Below are 17,753 nucleotides of genomic sequence, written 5' to 3' on the forward strand. Positions count from 1 at the left end.
TATATATATATATATATATATATATATATATATATATATATATATATATATATAATCTTTTATGTATAATTTACCAAACGACATGAAAAAGCGAATTAAAAAAAATATTGCGTAGGAGAAATTGGCCTTAAATTTAAAAGGAGATATTATAACCACAAGAGCGCTTGCTGATAATTTTTTTTCTAATAGTCTCAAGTTTGTTCGAAGGTGCATACATGTGTTATACATAAATCTATTACACGAGTATATCTTAATGATCCCGTGTTTATTTAGTGATCGATACACTCAGATATTTCATATTAATTTTTCGATTATTTCCCGTCACAAACCTAAAGTTCTCATTATTGGTTAATTTAAATCTGTGTTTTACAGGAACAGAAAGAACGCCAAAATATGGCCGAAGCTGAACAAGCCGCCATACTCAGTCAACAAGAGACAATTGTGATGAAAATGCTTGATGAAAACACAAACATGGATGAAGAGTAAGTGATGAGATGGTCGTTCGAATCTTTTTTTTTCTCGCATCTCTCTTTGTTATCCTGGTCTGCAGGTGATACTTACGGTTAAATCATGCAGAAACACAGTCGTTTTACTATCAATAAAATGGAACTTGGTTACTTGTTACTTAAATAAGTGTCTCTACATAGGCCCATTATATGCAGAGGTTCATTATAAACGAAGTCGAAAATTCTATAAAGGGGGCAATGCCTGATTCTGGTCTCTCCCGGCTCGTAACAGCAATCTAATCTATTAATTCTTATACGCTTTTTTACTATCGAATTAATATATTGTAACAGACCACGGATGCGCATATGATAGAAGCAGCAGCAGCAGCGGTATGACAGCCAACGTATGCCAACGACCAAGCCGTGTGCAAGGTGATATCACAGCGAAGAGGAAAGGAAAAGATTATAAATAAAAAATGTTAACCGAAAAGAACAGAAATAGACTTATTACACGCGTTAGCAAAGAGCGACGAGAGGGAAGGACCTGTCTCAAACATGGCCGTACAAAGACAGAGTACAATGTGTTCGACATAGCAGAGTCTTATTAAGCACATTGGAGTACAAGAAGACTTTTAAACAAGAGACAAAGTGTTATTGTGAAAGTACCTGTAAGTAAGTGTCTGTTGTTTCAACTAAAAAAGAAAGAAAAAACGTGAGTCGAATTCTTTCCTTATCTTTGTTTCCTTGCGACTGTCTGCATACAACGTGTGAGTTTCGAGTGTTGATATGTAACAACTACGTTACAATATCTTTGAATCCTATATTTATTTACAGTCCAAAATCTGAAGAATTATTTGTTTTTATAACATTGTTTTTTTGACGTCGTACTTGCTGATAAACCTATCAGCAAGTACGACGTCTTGTAACAATTTTGATCAACTGAGATAAAGATTTCGTGGTTTCATTAACGCTGGTGGGTTACTGTTTAAAGAAAAAACCTTAACGTTCACCTCAAATATTCAGCGTCCAAGAAATATAGGCCACGGGCAAACTGGAACGTCTGTGAGCATCCGGTGTATTATTTGGAGCTGTCCCTTTTGAGAGAAGTTCCGTGTTCGAAGTGGTCTGTCTACATTGGGTATATAGTGTTTAAAACTTGTTATTACACGTAATCTTATTTAATTATGGAGTTAGCTAAAAAGCGATGGGTCACTGCACTTCTCCGTGTAAAGAGCAGTCGATTGATGCTTGAACTGTTGTCAGAGACCGTTCGAGATACATCGTCTCAAAAGAAAGAAAGAAGAAAGAAGAAAGAAGAAAGAAGAACAATTGGCCATTTTTGTACCCTTTTTTTTTTTTTTTTGCTCTCTTTTGACATTTTAACCGACGTTCTGACACTCGCTGGATTCGTAAGACGCTTCTCTGTAAGAATATGTGCTTTTTGAAACTTATAAGTTGATTTTAGTTGAGATTTGGATAGTTTTGTTTTGTAGGCGTATATAGGCGTGTACGGGCCATCCCTATATAGAGAGTGCTACCGCCTCTCTGATAAACCAATATGTACTGTAAAAATGAGACACAGCTAAAAAAGATAAGCAAACACTACAGTGGCTCATTTGTCGTTCGGCTTGGGATCAAATTCTAATACCTGTTCTGTCCTTAATCAGAGGAAAAGAAATCCTTCTCTGGCAATGTTTATATTATATTATGCTTATATATATATATATATATATATATATATATATATATATATATATATATATATATATATATATATATTATGGATAGTTGATGTCACCCACATTAAAACGGTCTTTGTACCTAACGTTTCCCTTGACTAGAAAGCAAGTAAATGGCTACCAGCTTAGTTGAGGGATAACCCGTTTCTTGTGAGCATTCATTGATATAGACTCTACTTTAATAATTATAACTTAGCTATAAATAGTCTGTGAATTCTTATATGCTTTCTACTATCGAATTAACAAATCGTATATTTATGAACTAATAGCGTTAACAGACAAAATATTCTTTTTTTGGGAAGTTGTTTTTTTTTTTTCTCACATCAAAAACAGGCATTGTGCATAAATCTGCCCTTCTGGGGAGACAAGTAAATAGGTACATTCTACAGAACATTTTGAATAGAAGCAAAGTGTAGTATCCGTTCTGATACTACACTTTACCGATTATGTCATCGGTTAAAGAAAAGGGATCCTTCTAGACTGGGACAATTTTCATCCCAATGCACAGTGTCTCTTTATGGGGAGCTTGGATTCCCCCACATGGCAAACCGACATTGTGTCTAACTCTGCTCTCTTACAAATATAAATAAATAAGTACTTCTATCCGGTGAACAGGTTATTTTGAGAAATTTGGTCTGGAAATGTCGGTCTTATCTTTGCGTAACGAGGTTAATATCTTGATGGCGAACCTTCTATGAATGCCACGTGGCGTAATTAAGATATAGCGAATATCAAACTGATTAATTAGTCCGTTTTATCTTGACGAGGTTTAGAGGAGAGATGTAAGGTGGGAGCTGGACATTTTACGCGCGTTGTATGTGCGTAGATTTCTTGGGTAAGCGCTGTGTAAATCAGCTGTCATGCTGAGACGAAGATAGGATACAAACAAGACGGAAGGAAGTGAAAGAGGATCTGTGTTTCGAAGATGTTGATTTGGTATGAAAGAGAGACAGACAGACAGAAGACAGACAAAGATAGATAGATAGAGAGAGAGAGAGAGAGAGAGAGAGAGAGAGAGAGAGCATTGACTGTGAAGTATGAATCAATGCAAATCCATTGCAGTGAGATTTAAAGCCGAAATCAAACTTTTAAAATTTAAGGCTTAAACGAAACTGCTGTATGACTAGGCTTGAAAACTACTCGCATATGACAATATATATCTACAAAAGCCACCATTCACTCATGCATGGAGGAGTGTTGCCACATATAGACTGATACATCTACTACTAGTCTCTTCTTCTTAGACAGAGTCCAGAAAAGTGTCTCAAATCTAATAGATCTCACACTATCACACAAATTCCAATTCTAAGTATTTTAATGGAATATGCTCTGGCGAACTTGTAGCACTTGTGCCCCCTCGACGTAAATACTCCAGACCAACTTGACAAACGGCAGAATCCAACCTCTTCACTATAGACATTTATGGATGCCTTTCACTCTAGTAGTTTCTTTTCGCGAACTGCTAGACTTTGGAATTCGTTCCCTGTCTTCTACTTCCCTGACTGTACACTAACATGCATAAATTTAACTGTAATGTGAACAGACACCTCGCTACTCAAATCCATACGTACTAAATAAATGAAATACAAAGAAAGAAAATCTTTAAAAAAGGTATTAGTGGTTATTTTCTCAATAAGGCAGAAGAATGCTGATCATTTGGAAAACTGCTCTTTATATATTCCACGAAACTGCAATGTTGAAAAAGGTATTTTGAATAGAAAATCAGATCGTACAAAACTATTAGGGAGTGATTATTATTTAAGTTGAAAATTCAGACTACGTAATAGACAAAAGGAATAATGTAACAAATAAAAATGGTGTTATGATCAAATAATAGCCCTTTAAATAACAATCCGGTGTAATAGATTGAAGTAATAATAGATCTGACTGTGCTAATGAAATTACCTTCGACTTGATGTGTGAATGATTTTATTAGAAGATATTGAGCTGAAAAAATGTAATAAAATTTGAGTGAATGAAACGACCACATATTTTCTAAAAATGCACGTCTAAATTTTTCCTAGATGGCTAGCGGAGCAGGTTAGTATTTGACCGTTTGATTCGAAATCTATAATTGTCAATGAAAAATGTATTTTATTTTATTATAAAGATATAAAACACTTCCCCTACTCTTTTCAGTCTCTAATTTATTCTAATAATTAGCGCTATTGGCTTTTATTATCTTAAAACAATTCCCACTTATTTTCATGTCTTCTATATAATTTATAATAGTCGTTTTATTTATTAACTATCCCAAAATAAAGTTTATTCTGTCTACAATTTACAACAATTTCGCTTCTTCAGTTGAGTAAAGTTTTGTATCTTTAAACTTTAAAATGTTATTGTCTCGCTCGAACATAATCCATACGGATACATTTAAAAATTTGATTCAGTTTTAAGCGGCACTCTTCTGTGATCGAAGGTTCAATCTTCAGTGCGGGCGATACTAATAATACAATTGCGAATTTCTTAAGATTTCTAACCTGCCATAGCTAACGGAACGAGAGTATGCTATTCTTATGGATTAAAGAAAAAATTCCGTTCGAAATTCGAACAGATTTTCGAGTTCAATAAGATACATGTGAAGAAGACCAGGTGTTACATCGGCCGAAACGTTGAGAGAATATTTGGATATAACGATATTTGGAGACAGTACATACTATATATTATATGAATTATGTACGATGTATATTGTTTCAACTTTATATAAACCAAAAGAATTGAAATGCCATAAAATAGACACAAATATCAATAATTTACTGATGATTAGTTTCGATATCACTATTTATATAAATTTAAGTATGTGTATATGCTTATTTATTTTTATTAAATAATTCATTCTTAAACTAATTCACTAATCATTATGAAATTTGGAACACAGCCTTTAGGCGTATGAGATCGGAATGTGCACTCGCCGACTGTGAACACGATGGTTGCAGGTTCGATCCACGGCTGGGAAAAGGTGTATGTCTAGCCGCACTGATGAGTTGTGATACAACGAAACAGTACTGTATGTGGATGACTATATATATATATATATATATATATATATATATATATGTGTGTGTGTGTGTGTGTGTGTGTGTGTGTGTGTGTGTGTGTGATTTCGGTATTAAGTGGCTCATAAAAGCGTTGCAATGCCGTAAATTAGACGAATAAATTATTGTAAACTTATTCTTAATCAGAATGGTTTAAAATTTTGGTAGGGTGATTTTTTTTTCTTTCTTTCTTTTTTCTTTGTAGCTCTTTTCCGATTTTTTATGGCAAATTTGTTATCACGAGCGGTATTACATGTTTACGATTTTTCTCCTTTGTTTTTCGTTTTGTGTCTTTTAGAGCGAAGGAAGAAATTCTTCAAAACCATAAAGAGAAAATGCAAGAACTTTGTAATCATATGGAAACAACGCGAATAAAACAAGAACAAAAGTGAGTAGCTTTTTATTACAGATTCTTGAAATTTCACAGCGTAAACAGAAAAGGGGCGTATTGTTTTATATTTGCTATTGATATTTATTGGTCCCGCCTATTCTCAATTTGGGAAAAATGCTGAAGAAGCAAGAACTTTTTTAAATGATCCTAACTGTAGAAAAAACCCGATGTCATCCATATTAAATTAACCTTATTCGTAAAGATCTTGATTAATAATAAAAAAAAACATACAGGGACTACCATTGTTTAGACTAAATATATGCTTTTGCAAATAAAACTCGTTGATTTTTTCTATTAAAGACTAAACACTTATCAAGGCCAAAAGCCATATAGGATAAAGGTTAAAGAGATTGTCACTTGAATGGTGAATAATATACTATAATACGATTAGAAACGATGGGTGGTATGAGAAGAAATTGATTAATTAAAAGGATGAATTGATGAGTATTTGGTAACATTGGACTTGAAAAGGACCATGTTGCATTCAAACTAGAAAATATTCCAGTGGTATTTCGTTGTACAAAATTAATTTAACCCTGTCCGTGGAAACTTCGTTGGGTTTTAGGTACAAAGAGTAAGGAAGAAAAACTATTTGCAATGACGCTTGCCAGATGAGTTCTGGATGTGAATACTTTGCAGACTGGAGTTCGATCTTCCATGGAAATAACGACAGAGCAGAGAGAGCGAAGTAACGTATCTTAATTCTCTCTCATTGGACATGTGTACTTACGCCGTATTATTACTTCTTTTTCGTCTGGGCGTTATAGTTTCCAACATTAACTTCTTAACGCCTTTACGTGGCTATATTATACAAAAATGGGATTAGATAGTTTTCTTATAATATTTTCAGATGAATATTTGGCGTGTTTTCATGTTGTAACGTAATAACTTAAAATACGCTTTACAAAAATGAAGAAAGAGATGGGGGTAAGCGGCACAGTCGCTAGCCGCAAAATGTCAGCCATAAAACAAGAGAGAGGGAGGAAGAGACCCAAGAATTCTTCATGAGTTTTGGTTTCGGTTTCGATTATAAATTATGGCACTCCAGTCATCTAATTTTTTTATAAATAATTTTATCAAGAATTCTTCATAAGATTCGATTTCGATTATGTATGAAGGAACTCAATATATATATATTCTTCATAAGTTTTGATTTCGGTTTCGATTCAAACTGATGCACCCAAGTCATATGGATATTTTTTAAATTACAACTTTATAATATATAAGAATCGATAGAAAACTGACTCTATAATAATATACACGAAGTCAGCATAAATTAAAATATCATATTTAAGCGTATTTTACGACTGGGCTATGCCGGGTGCTTCTACTAGCTTAGATAAATACTTTTGCAGTTTTAACAAAAAAGCTACAATAATATCAGGGCGTCTCCATTTACGCTGAACATCCACAGAATGCTAACATCAATATAATACCTTCACTGTGGAATTTCCACAGGTCTCACTAGTTAATTTAAATAGTCCAAACAATCAAAATAATACAAAAAATAATTATAAAGCTTCATCTCAAAAATATACAAACGGAATAGACCCAGATTTATTCAAAAAAAAAAAAAAGAAAGAAAAAAAGATTAGACTTGGCGCTATTTTTCACCATCCACCAATAACATCCAGTGTGAATGCATATGAGGACGGTCGGAGGTTACATCGGCCGAAACGTTGTAGAAAAAGCAACCAAGATGAGGACAATATTCCAGACAATCCAAATAATAAAAAATAATTAAAATTTTGAATGTAAGAAAGCCTAAAACGAGGTGTGCATTTTTTTCTTTAAACATATTTATATTTATTTACCATTAATGGAATGAAGCAAGCATTCGGTTTCATCAGTTTATATCTCCATGATAAAAAAAATGATTAACAAAAATATTGTTTGACAAGAACTTAGCAGATTCGAAAGTTTGCTTTATTAAAGTAACGGTAAAGAAACGTTTATTTAAAAAATAAATCTGTATCTATCTATCTATCTATCTATCTATCTATCTATCTATATATATATATATATATATATATATATATATATATATATATATATATATATATATATATATAAGTGAACGTGTCTGTGTGTGTCTGTCTGTCTGTGTCTGTCTGTGTAAATTTTCCTTCGCAATAACTCTGTTAATTTTTAGTCTACAGACTCAAAATTTGATATACAGGGTACTGAGATTTGGGAAAATATTTGGGATGTATTTTCAACCAGAAATTTGGCTGTTAAGGGGTTACAGTTCAACAATTTGACCTTTGAGAACTCTACCAAACTCCTCCGATAATTTTGGGTCTAAACACTTGAAATTTTAGATATAGGTTTCTTGGACATGGATCTAACTTAATAACTCAATTTGAGCCCAAAACAATAAATTTTAAGGGGTCATAATAGGGGTCAAAGTATTTAAAAAATTGACTTTTTTGTTGTTTTTTTTTTTTGCTCAGCATACACCTCTAAACACCCGGGCAACGCCGGGCACCCATGCTAGTATATCTATAAAAGTGAACGTGTCTGTGTATCTGTCTGTGTATCTGTGTGTTTGTCTGTATGTGTACATTTCCATACGCAATAACTCTGTCAATTTTAAGTCTACAGACTCGAAATTTGATATACAGGATACTGAGATCTGGAAAACCCGACGTGATCGGTATTCGGCCAGAAATTTCGCGATTAAGAGGTCAAAGTTCAACGATTTGACCTTTAAGAACTCCGCCAAATTCCTCCGACAATTTTGGGGCTAAACACTTGATATTTTAAACGTAAGTTCCTTGGACATGGATCTAACTTAATAACTTGATTTGAGCCCAAAACAATAAATTTTAAGGAGTTATAATAGGGGTCAAAATTCTAGTATATTTATAAAAGTGAACGTGTCTGTGTGTGTATCTATGTACATCTGTGTGTCTGTGGGTATACATTTCCCTACGCAATAATTCTGTCAATTATTAGTTTACAAACTCGAAATTTGATATACAGGGTACTGAGATTTGGGAAAATCTTTGTAATTCATTTTCGGACTGCTATTTGGCTGTCAAGGGGTCAAAGTTCAACAATTTGACCTTTGAGATCTCTACCAAACTCCTCCGACAATTTTTGATCTAAACACTTGAAATTTTAGATATAGGTTCCTTGGACATGGATCTAACGCAGGAGTGGGCAAACTTTTCAGTGCAAGGCCGCATTAAAAATTCTAAATTTTACTGGGTCGCATAGTATATTTCCCAATATAATTGATATTTAAAAAAAAAAAAAATAAAAGGATTTCAGATAAAAAATATAATTAATTTTTATTTATTAGCATTTTAAAGTACTATAGAAAATTCCCATAAAACACATTTATTTGAAAGATACAGTAACTTTAAACTTTAAAAGAAAAGAATTTTATTAATATGTATTTTTAAGTATGAGCTTCATATGAAACACATTTGAAAAACAAATAACCTTGTTTGAAGAATAAAAGCAATTCTTGGGTAACTCTGTTTAAAGAGATTAAAAAAAATATCTTATTAATTAATATTTTAGAATAAAATCTTTAAAAGATACACATATAAAGTAACTCAAAGGACAAAAATGAATTTATATATTAAAAAAGACCCGTCACATGAAGCACATTTATTTAAAAATAAAGTAACTCAATTTTAAGAGGAAAACATATTTCTATTGATATTTTAAAACAGTAACTTCATATGAAATATATTTATTTGAAAAACATAATAGCTCAGCAAGTGAGCAACAGAAGGATCAAAATGACTCAGTGAGAATGATGCAACTGACTGCAATCATTTACCAGTTTGTTGAAATTAGGTGTCAAGTTGCTTGTACTGATTCTTAACACTGCCTGAAGATTTAAATCTGTGAGAAGTGATCTGTTCTTTGACTTGTTAATTTTCAATATGGAAAAAGTCTGCTGACATATGTAAGTTGAAGCAAATAACACAAGCATCTTCCTTGGAAAATTTTTCAGATTTTAAAACTTTTCTGGGTGCAGAGATGCATAGAATACGACTAGTGGTTTATTTTCAAAGAGCCTTTTGAAAGAGTTGTCGGCTTGCAAATCAATAAGATCTATCTGTAGTTCTTCGGCAGCTGTTTCAACGTCACATGCAAAAGGTGAGCTGAGCAACTCAAACTGTCCTTCAATTGCCTTGAAATCAGCAAATCTTCTGATAAATTCCTCTTTTAGAGCCATCAAGTGGGAACTGTATTTGTCTGATAATGCTTGTGTAACAGCTCGTGTTTTCAACAGCGGAAAATGAACAAAGTTTTGCTCTTTAAGCTGCTTGGCAAAAAGTTTAAGTTTCAATTGAAACGCTTTCACTTCAACATACAATTCATGAGCAAATACACTTTTGCATTGTAGTTTTGTATTTAACTCACTCGGCTTTTGCAATATGTCTGCAGCAAATGCAAAATCACAAACCCATTCGTCACACTCCATTTCTTTTAAAAAGTCACAAGAAATTTCTTTCATATTAAAAAACATGACAACCTCTGCTTTAACGCCCCATATTCTCTTCAGTACTTCCCCCACACTTAACCATCGGATATTTGTGTGATACAGCACATCAGTAAAATCTGCCTTGATATCTTACAAGAAACATTGGAACTGCCTGTGTTTCAGTCCCCGTGCTCTTAAGTTCACTGCACGCACTACTGAATCCATAACATGTTTGAGTTTCAAAGATGATTTACAGAGGCTTTCTTGATGTATGATGCAGTAAAAAGACAATACACTGTTCGATGGAAAATCTTCTTTGATTTTTTTATTCATCAAGCTCACAAGGCCACAGTGTTTGCCTCTGAGTGAAGGAGCGCCATCAGTTGTAATACTTGCCAGTTTATCCAGGCTTAACCTAGACCTGATTAGACTGCTAATGATACTGTTGTATAAATCGTTTCCAGTGGCTGTGTCTTTGAGAGACTCCATGGATAGCAATTCTTCTGTAATTTCAAAGTTTTTGTCAATTCAAAAATGGATAAGCATCGAAAATGTCACGAAAATCTGACCATTAGTTGATTTTTGCTAGATTTGCTAAACGGATTTTTGCTAGATTTGCTAAACGGATTTTTGCTAGATTTGTTAAACGGATATGTTTTCAATGCTTACTACGGGGGAACGTTATTTTAAAGCGCCAATTATGTAAACACGATTTTCGTCTCGCAATTTCATTATTTTCGTACGACGAAAATTTCTTTTTAATTATTACTAGTTTATTTTGCTCTTCTTCTTTTAAATAGTACATAAGTTATATTGATAATATTAATTTATGATAAAGTTACATCGTGTTACATATAGGGGGGTAATTCTGTGGTGAATTTTGGAGGTGCCTACGGAACTTCTAATTTCGTTCCAGTGCTAAAAATAATTTTCTAATTGAACACGTGACCAAGAAATCGTACGAAAATAAGAAAATGAATGTTTGAATTTATTCACAGATAACTAAAAAAAACAATGTTTTTACTTGGCCTTCGGGACAAGATCAAAGTGCAGTATCTGATCTTCAGATGCTGCACTTCAATTTCTTGTTCTCTGTCAGTGGAGGAGAAATCCTTCACGACTGAGACAATTTTTATTTTTGTTCCTTTTATCCACCTTAAAAAACGACCCTGGTGTCTAACTCTGTCCCGGGGGGGGGAGACATTGTAAATAGGAACAACTATTGTGAATTTATAAACAACAAATTATATATATATAGGAAACGAACATTTTTAGGGTTTGTATTACTGTACACATAGATTCGAAAAAGTTGTCAAAAAAACAAATACATAACAAATAAATATTATCAAAGGTAAGGTAAGCTACCGAACTGGATATGTTTTTAGTGTTTTTATTTAATGTAACACGTTTATTCAGCTCGGAAAACATAGTGTTTACCTATGTATTGGAAAATTAAAAGTGGCGCCCGACTCCCTCTTTGACACGGTAAGTTTGGGAAAAGGAGTTAAAAATAAAAAATTAAACAAAATACTGATAAAACCCCACAGTGTCAAAGAGAGAGTTGGGCGCCATTTTTAATTTTCCAATACATCAGTAGACACTGTATGTTTTTCGAGATGAATAAACATGTTATATTAAATAAAAACACTAAAAGAATATCCAGTTAGGTAGAAAAGTAACTTACCTTGCCTTTGATAACATTTATTTGTTATATATTTGTTTTTTGACAACTTTTTCGAATCTATGCGTACAGTAATACAACCCCCATTTTGTAAACGAAAACATAAAATTTGTTTTTAATTTTAACGGGAATAATATTTTTTTATTGTTATTAACATGAAAATGGAATTTATAAATTTATTTGAAATCATTAATATTTATTAAATTAACGGGAAATGAAGCCATTTTTGATTGGTATTAACATGAAACGATAGAATTTATAAATTTATTTTAAATTATTTGGCTTTTTATATTTTTTTTCGATAAATTATTTTTTCGCTGAATTTGTTTTTTCTATTAAAATTGACATATTTCACGCATTCGTAGTTTTTAACAAAAAATCAGTAAACCAGAACGAAATTAGAAGTTCCGTACCATTTTTGTGACAACCGAAAAACATAGCGTGCTTATCCATATTTACCATAATGTTGATACAATTTACGAAAATATTAAAAAAGAAGTAAAATGAGTACTTCAAAATATAGTTATCGAAAACATAACAAAAAAATTAGAAACCGCATGAAACAAATCGAACATTCGATTGGTAATCACATATTTTTGCAATTTTTTTAAACACCCACAAAATTTTACCTTTTATAAACTTTTTTGCATATATTGAATTAATTTTTGGTTATTTATAGAAAAAATGGAAAACAAGGTTAAAAGTGTTTTAATAAATATTTTATAAATCAGTTAATTTATTTTAATCAGTAATAAATGTACAAAATTGACTAATATATATATATATATATATATATATATATATATATATATATATATATATATATATATATATATATATATAGGCGTCCTGTAAAATTTTAAATTTTAGATATTATTTGAATCAAGATATTTTGAACAAGTAAATATTTGACAAAACGGGTCAATATTGATTACATTTTTTTTTAATATTTTGCTTGAATTTGCATAAACCCTCTTATTGATATTCTAAAAAGTTTGACTTACGAAATTACATAATGGGAATTTAAATTTACTAAATCTTTGTAACAAATTAGCATAATTACAGATGTAAACAAAATAATTAGTCAATATTTTTACTTACGAAAATGCTTGGCAATGAATTTATAAGATGTCCTTTCTTTGGAAATTCTAAATATCATATGAAAATTTTAGTGTCTTTTAGGAGTAACGGAGATGGGAGAGAGAGTTCGCTAAGACTTGACCGGTCGGTCGGCTGTACCCCAGACTACAAGCGCCAGAATTTATGGTTCCCACAATATTTTTAGTATATCAAAATAATTTATTGCCTTCTTTCGGCCAGGCAAAAGTTTCGGTGACAGCAAATCAAAAAGGATCCGATAAAGCTACGCCTGGCTAGGTGTGTCAGAAATTTCGTGAAAATAGTGAATAATTCCACCCCATCTTTCCAAGCTTATAACTCCTCAAAAAATGTAATTCAAGCCCTAATTTTTTTTTTCAATTAAAGGAGCAAGGACCAAGGTTTCATTAAAAAAAAAAAAAAAAAAAAAACGTGATTTTTTTTAAAAAAAGGTTTTAAACTTCGGACTTTACAGGTAAATTTCTAAAAAACAGTTCTTTTTTTTGTTTTAAATTTGAATATATTATTTATTGACCTTTTCTCTTCAATTTGTGATATATAAGACTTTGGTACATAAATTAATTATTTACTTTTTAATAGACATTTCAAAATGGGAGGCATGAATTATTTGACCCCCTGTCTTTCCAAGCTTATAACTCCCCGAAAAATGTAATTCAAGCCCTAATTTTTTTTTCAATTAAAGGAGCAAGGACCAAGGTTCCATTAAAAAAAAAAAAATAAAAAATAACGTGTTTAAAAAAAGGTTTTAAACTTCAAACTTTACAGGTAAAATTCTAAAAAACACTAATTGTTTTTGTTTTAAATTTGAATATATTATTTATTGACCTTTTCTCTTCAATTTGTGAGTAAATTAATTATTTACTTTTCAGTGAGTAAATTAATTATTTAATTTTTAATAGAAACTTGAAAATGGGGGGCGTGAATTAAAAAAAAAAGTTTGTCTAAAATATTATATTCGGTTTATTGGAAAGAGCATAAAATTTCACATTGACCCTGAAAATATCGTAAAAATAGAATCAATAGAAAAATTTTGATAGATTTTTAAAGTTTAAAAATTGAAAAATATTGAGTTCGGAAAATTCATTACTGTTTTTTTTTTTTTTTTAAATATTTCTATTAACTTCTAAAACAACTTTAATAGTTTATTTTGGAAGTATAATCCATAAAGAAAATAAATAACTCACTTTTAACAGAGAAATTACGAGATTTTTATATTTTATTCGCAGTTTCGTGTTAGGGGTATCAAAAATTCCTACAAAAATTCTGATACACCTAACGCCTGGCAGTCTAGCTGGGAACTAACTTACCAGTCCCCATAAAACAGTAATTTTTTAATGTGTAATTCGTAGGGTTTCTTCGTTTCCTTTTACTTTATTTGTTTTTTCTTTTTTCAGAAATTTAGTTAGATTGTTAACGAAGGTATGTTTTCATCTCCAAATTTTCATTTTTTGCAAGGATCTGCTCGTACTTGTGTCCGGCAGTTCGCACAGCTATCAGAAAACCACAATGCAATATTCAGTACTTGGAGGGCCGCATGAATACCTTTGGCGGGCCGCATGCGGCCCGCGGGCCGTAGTTTGCCCACCCCTAATCTAACGTAATAACTTGATTTGAGCCCCAAACAATAAATGTTAAGGGGTCATAATAGGAGTCAAAGTTTTAAAAAATTGACCTCTGCGGTCTCTACCAAATTACTCAGACAAGTTTTGGTCTAAACATTTGAAATTTTACATAAAGGGTATTCAGAGATATGGCAAACTTTTTAATCGTTTTGGTCGAAAATTTTTAGTTACCAATATATAAATGTATGTATGTATATATTTTTGCATGTCTGTCTAAAACTTTCGACAGAGGAGACGGATTTTTACAAGAACAGGATTATTTTGAAGTTCGACCTTTCAGACGACAAATATCGAAAAATTGGCTAAGATCATTAATATCTTCACCCCCTACTAGGCACTTTTCTACATGTGGTCCTTTTTTCGCCGATATTTTCGAAAGTCATTCTCTCCTTTCAGTTGTCTAGCCTTAATTTAAACCTACGTCACTTCCGGTATGGCGCTGGTCGTAACAGCAGAGACGTCAGGTTTTTCCCCGTTCTTTTCCTCCTTCGCAGTACGGGTTCGAGCCTGCCTTCCTACTACCATTTTTCTTTTTTTTTTTTGCTCTACACACACATCCAAACACCCGGGGAATGCCGTGCTGAAATGATAGTATCTGTGAACGTGTCTGTGTATCTGTGTGTCTGTGTATTTGTGTGTTTGTGTGTGTACATTTCCCTACTCTGTCAATATTTAGTCTACAGACTCGAAATTTGATATAAAGGGTATTGAGATTTAGGAAAATCTTTATGATCGGTTTTCGGCCAGAAATTTGGCTGTTAAGTTGTCAAAGTTCAACGATTTGACATTTGAGAACTCTATCAAACTCCTCCGACAATTTTGGGTCTAAGCACTTGACATTTTAGATATAGGTTCCTTGGACATGGATCTAATTTAATAAATTGATTTGAGCCCAAAACAATAAATATTAAGAGGTTATAATAGAGGTCAAAGTTTTAAAAAATTGACCTCTGCGGTCTCTATCAAATTACTCAGACAAGTTTTGGTCTAAACATTTGAAATTTTACATAAAGAGTAATCAGAGATATGCCAAGCTTTTTAATCGGTTGAGGTCGAAAATTTTTAGTTACCAATATATAAATACATGTAAGTATATATGTTTGCATGTCTGCCTAAAACTTTCGACAGAGGCGACGGATTTTTACAAGATCAGTATCGTTTTGAAGTTCGACATTTCAGACGACAAATATCGAAAAATTGGCTGAAAGCGTTAATATCTTCACCTTCAACTGGGCACTTTTCTACAGGGGTCGCTTTTTTTCGCCGATATATTCGATTGTTTAGCCTTAATTTAAACCTACGTCACTTCCGGCTTGGCGGTGGTCGTAACGGCAAAGACGTTAGGTTTTTTTCCCCGTTCTTTTCCTCCTTCGCGGTACGGGTTCGAGCCTGCCTTTCTACTACCATTTTTTTTTTTTTTACTCTACACACACATCCAAACACCCGGGCAACACCGCGTTGAAATTCTAGTAAATAAATAAAAAAATTATAAAAAAGCAGATATCGCTTTCGACTTTCTTAAATTCCAAATTTTACATTTGAAATTCATAACGAGATTTTAAAACGTGCGACCCGATTTCTTAATAAAAGTTTACCTTTTCAATTTTAACAAAATTGAAACTTTATTGTTCATTTATGAATTATCTATACGCTTAGAAGCATTTCTGAAATCAGTTTTCACTTTCGGATTTTTCTAAATAATTTTCTATGTTGCAGTTTTCAAGTTCTTCTTGCTCAGCGGCGAGCCAAAGTTCAAGAATTGAGGGAAAAGAAGGAAAACCTTTCTAAAGAGAAAAAAGAGGAACAAAACAGGAAACTGCAAGAGAAATTGGTAAGAATATTTTTTTATTGTGAACTAGTAGTTCAGCACGACTGTGCTCAGGCCCTACGTATAGTTCATAACTTTATGTGCATATATATATATATATATATATATATATATATATATATATATATATGTATGTATGTATATATTAAAAAGTTTGGCTCATGTCCAGGTAACCTACATCTAAAATTTCAAGTTTTAGAGTCAAAATTGGCGGAGGAGTTTGATAGAGTCTGCAAAGGTCAACTCTTTCAACTTTGACCTCTTGTCAGCCAAATTTTCGCCCAAAAACTGATTAAAAAGCTTTCTGCATGTCTGAATACCCTTTATATAAAATTTCAAATGTTTAGACGCAAAATTTGCTGAATAGTTTGCTAGAGACCGCAAAGGTAAAATCTTTTGAACTTTGACACCTTGGCAGCCAAATTTTCGGCCAAAAACCGATTAAAATGCTGAATAGATTTTACGTAAAATTTCAAATGTTTAGACCAAAAATTGGCTGAGTAATTTGGTAGAGACCCTAGACGTCCAATTGTTTTTAACTTTGACCCCAATTTTGACTCCTTAACTTTAATTGTTTGACCTCAAATCAAATTAAAAGTTTTATCCATGTCCAAGTAACCTACATCTAAAACTTCAAGTGTTTAGACCCAAAAATTGGTGGAGGAGTTTGGTAAAGTCTGCAAAGGTCAAATCGTTGAACTTTGACCCCTTGACAACCAAATTTCTGGCCGAAAACTGATTAAAAAAGATTTCCCCAAATCTCAATATCCCTTATGTCAAATCTCAATTCTGTAGACTGAAAATTGACAGAGTAGTTTGGTAGACACACAGAGACACACAAACACACACACAAACAATTTCACTTTCTAAAGAAATTGACGTTCTCTTGTCATTATGAAACGCTGTGACTGAAAAATCCAGAGAGATGTGTTGTATATTCGCCGCGGCCGGTCATCCAATGTGCTTTTTCAGTCTATAATTTATAAAATCAACTTTTGTCATTGTCTCGATATATATATATACTTGACAGCAAAATAAAATACACTCAGCTGGGTTATAAAATATTTTGTTTATTCCCAATGACAACTTTTCCGATTTTAGTATGACGGTTGACATCGATGAAGGTACATGGCGGGGGTGTGATGCTGATGCTTTTGAGCAGTTTGTCCTGGTTCTGTGACCAATTTCCTGTCCGTGTCAGCTTTCTGATGTCGATTTATATAAACATTCTTTCATTCCGGAATGTTTAATATTTCCCGTTGTCTATTGTTCTACTTCTTTGGCCGATATTTCTCTCACATATTTCTGGTCAAATTATGCATTTCACAAATAATAGTGGAAGCCTCGCATTCCTCAAATGAAATTAATTTGCGTGTGTGCAGCCCATCGAATGCCTCTCTTCACGAGGAAACCTGCCAAATATCCAACAGATTCAATATATT

General features: G+C 32.5%; 1 protein-coding gene across 2 annotated transcripts in view; it reads left to right on the forward strand.

Annotated features, from left to right (window-relative positions):
• LOC145283630 (uncharacterized) overlaps window positions 1-17,753 on the forward strand; it is a 107,823-nt gene that overhangs the window by 56,364 nt on the left and 33,706 nt on the right. For both annotated transcript variants that reach the window (XM_080132583.1, XM_080132582.1), the window contains exons 14-16: window positions 373-482; window positions 5,522-5,611; window positions 16,200-16,314. In XM_080132583.1, the coding sequence (XP_079988709.1) occupies window positions 373-482; window positions 5,522-5,611; window positions 16,200-16,314 (315 nt within the window). The remainder of the gene's footprint in view (window positions 1-372; window positions 483-5,521; window positions 5,612-16,199; window positions 16,315-17,753) is intronic.

Source organism: Euprymna scolopes, chromosome 8 (assembly GCF_053919585.1).
Source record: "Euprymna scolopes isolate OS-2025 chromosome 8, ASM5391958v1, whole genome shotgun sequence".
Taxonomy (NCBI): Eukaryota; Metazoa; Mollusca; class Cephalopoda; order Sepiida; family Sepiolidae; genus Euprymna; species Euprymna scolopes.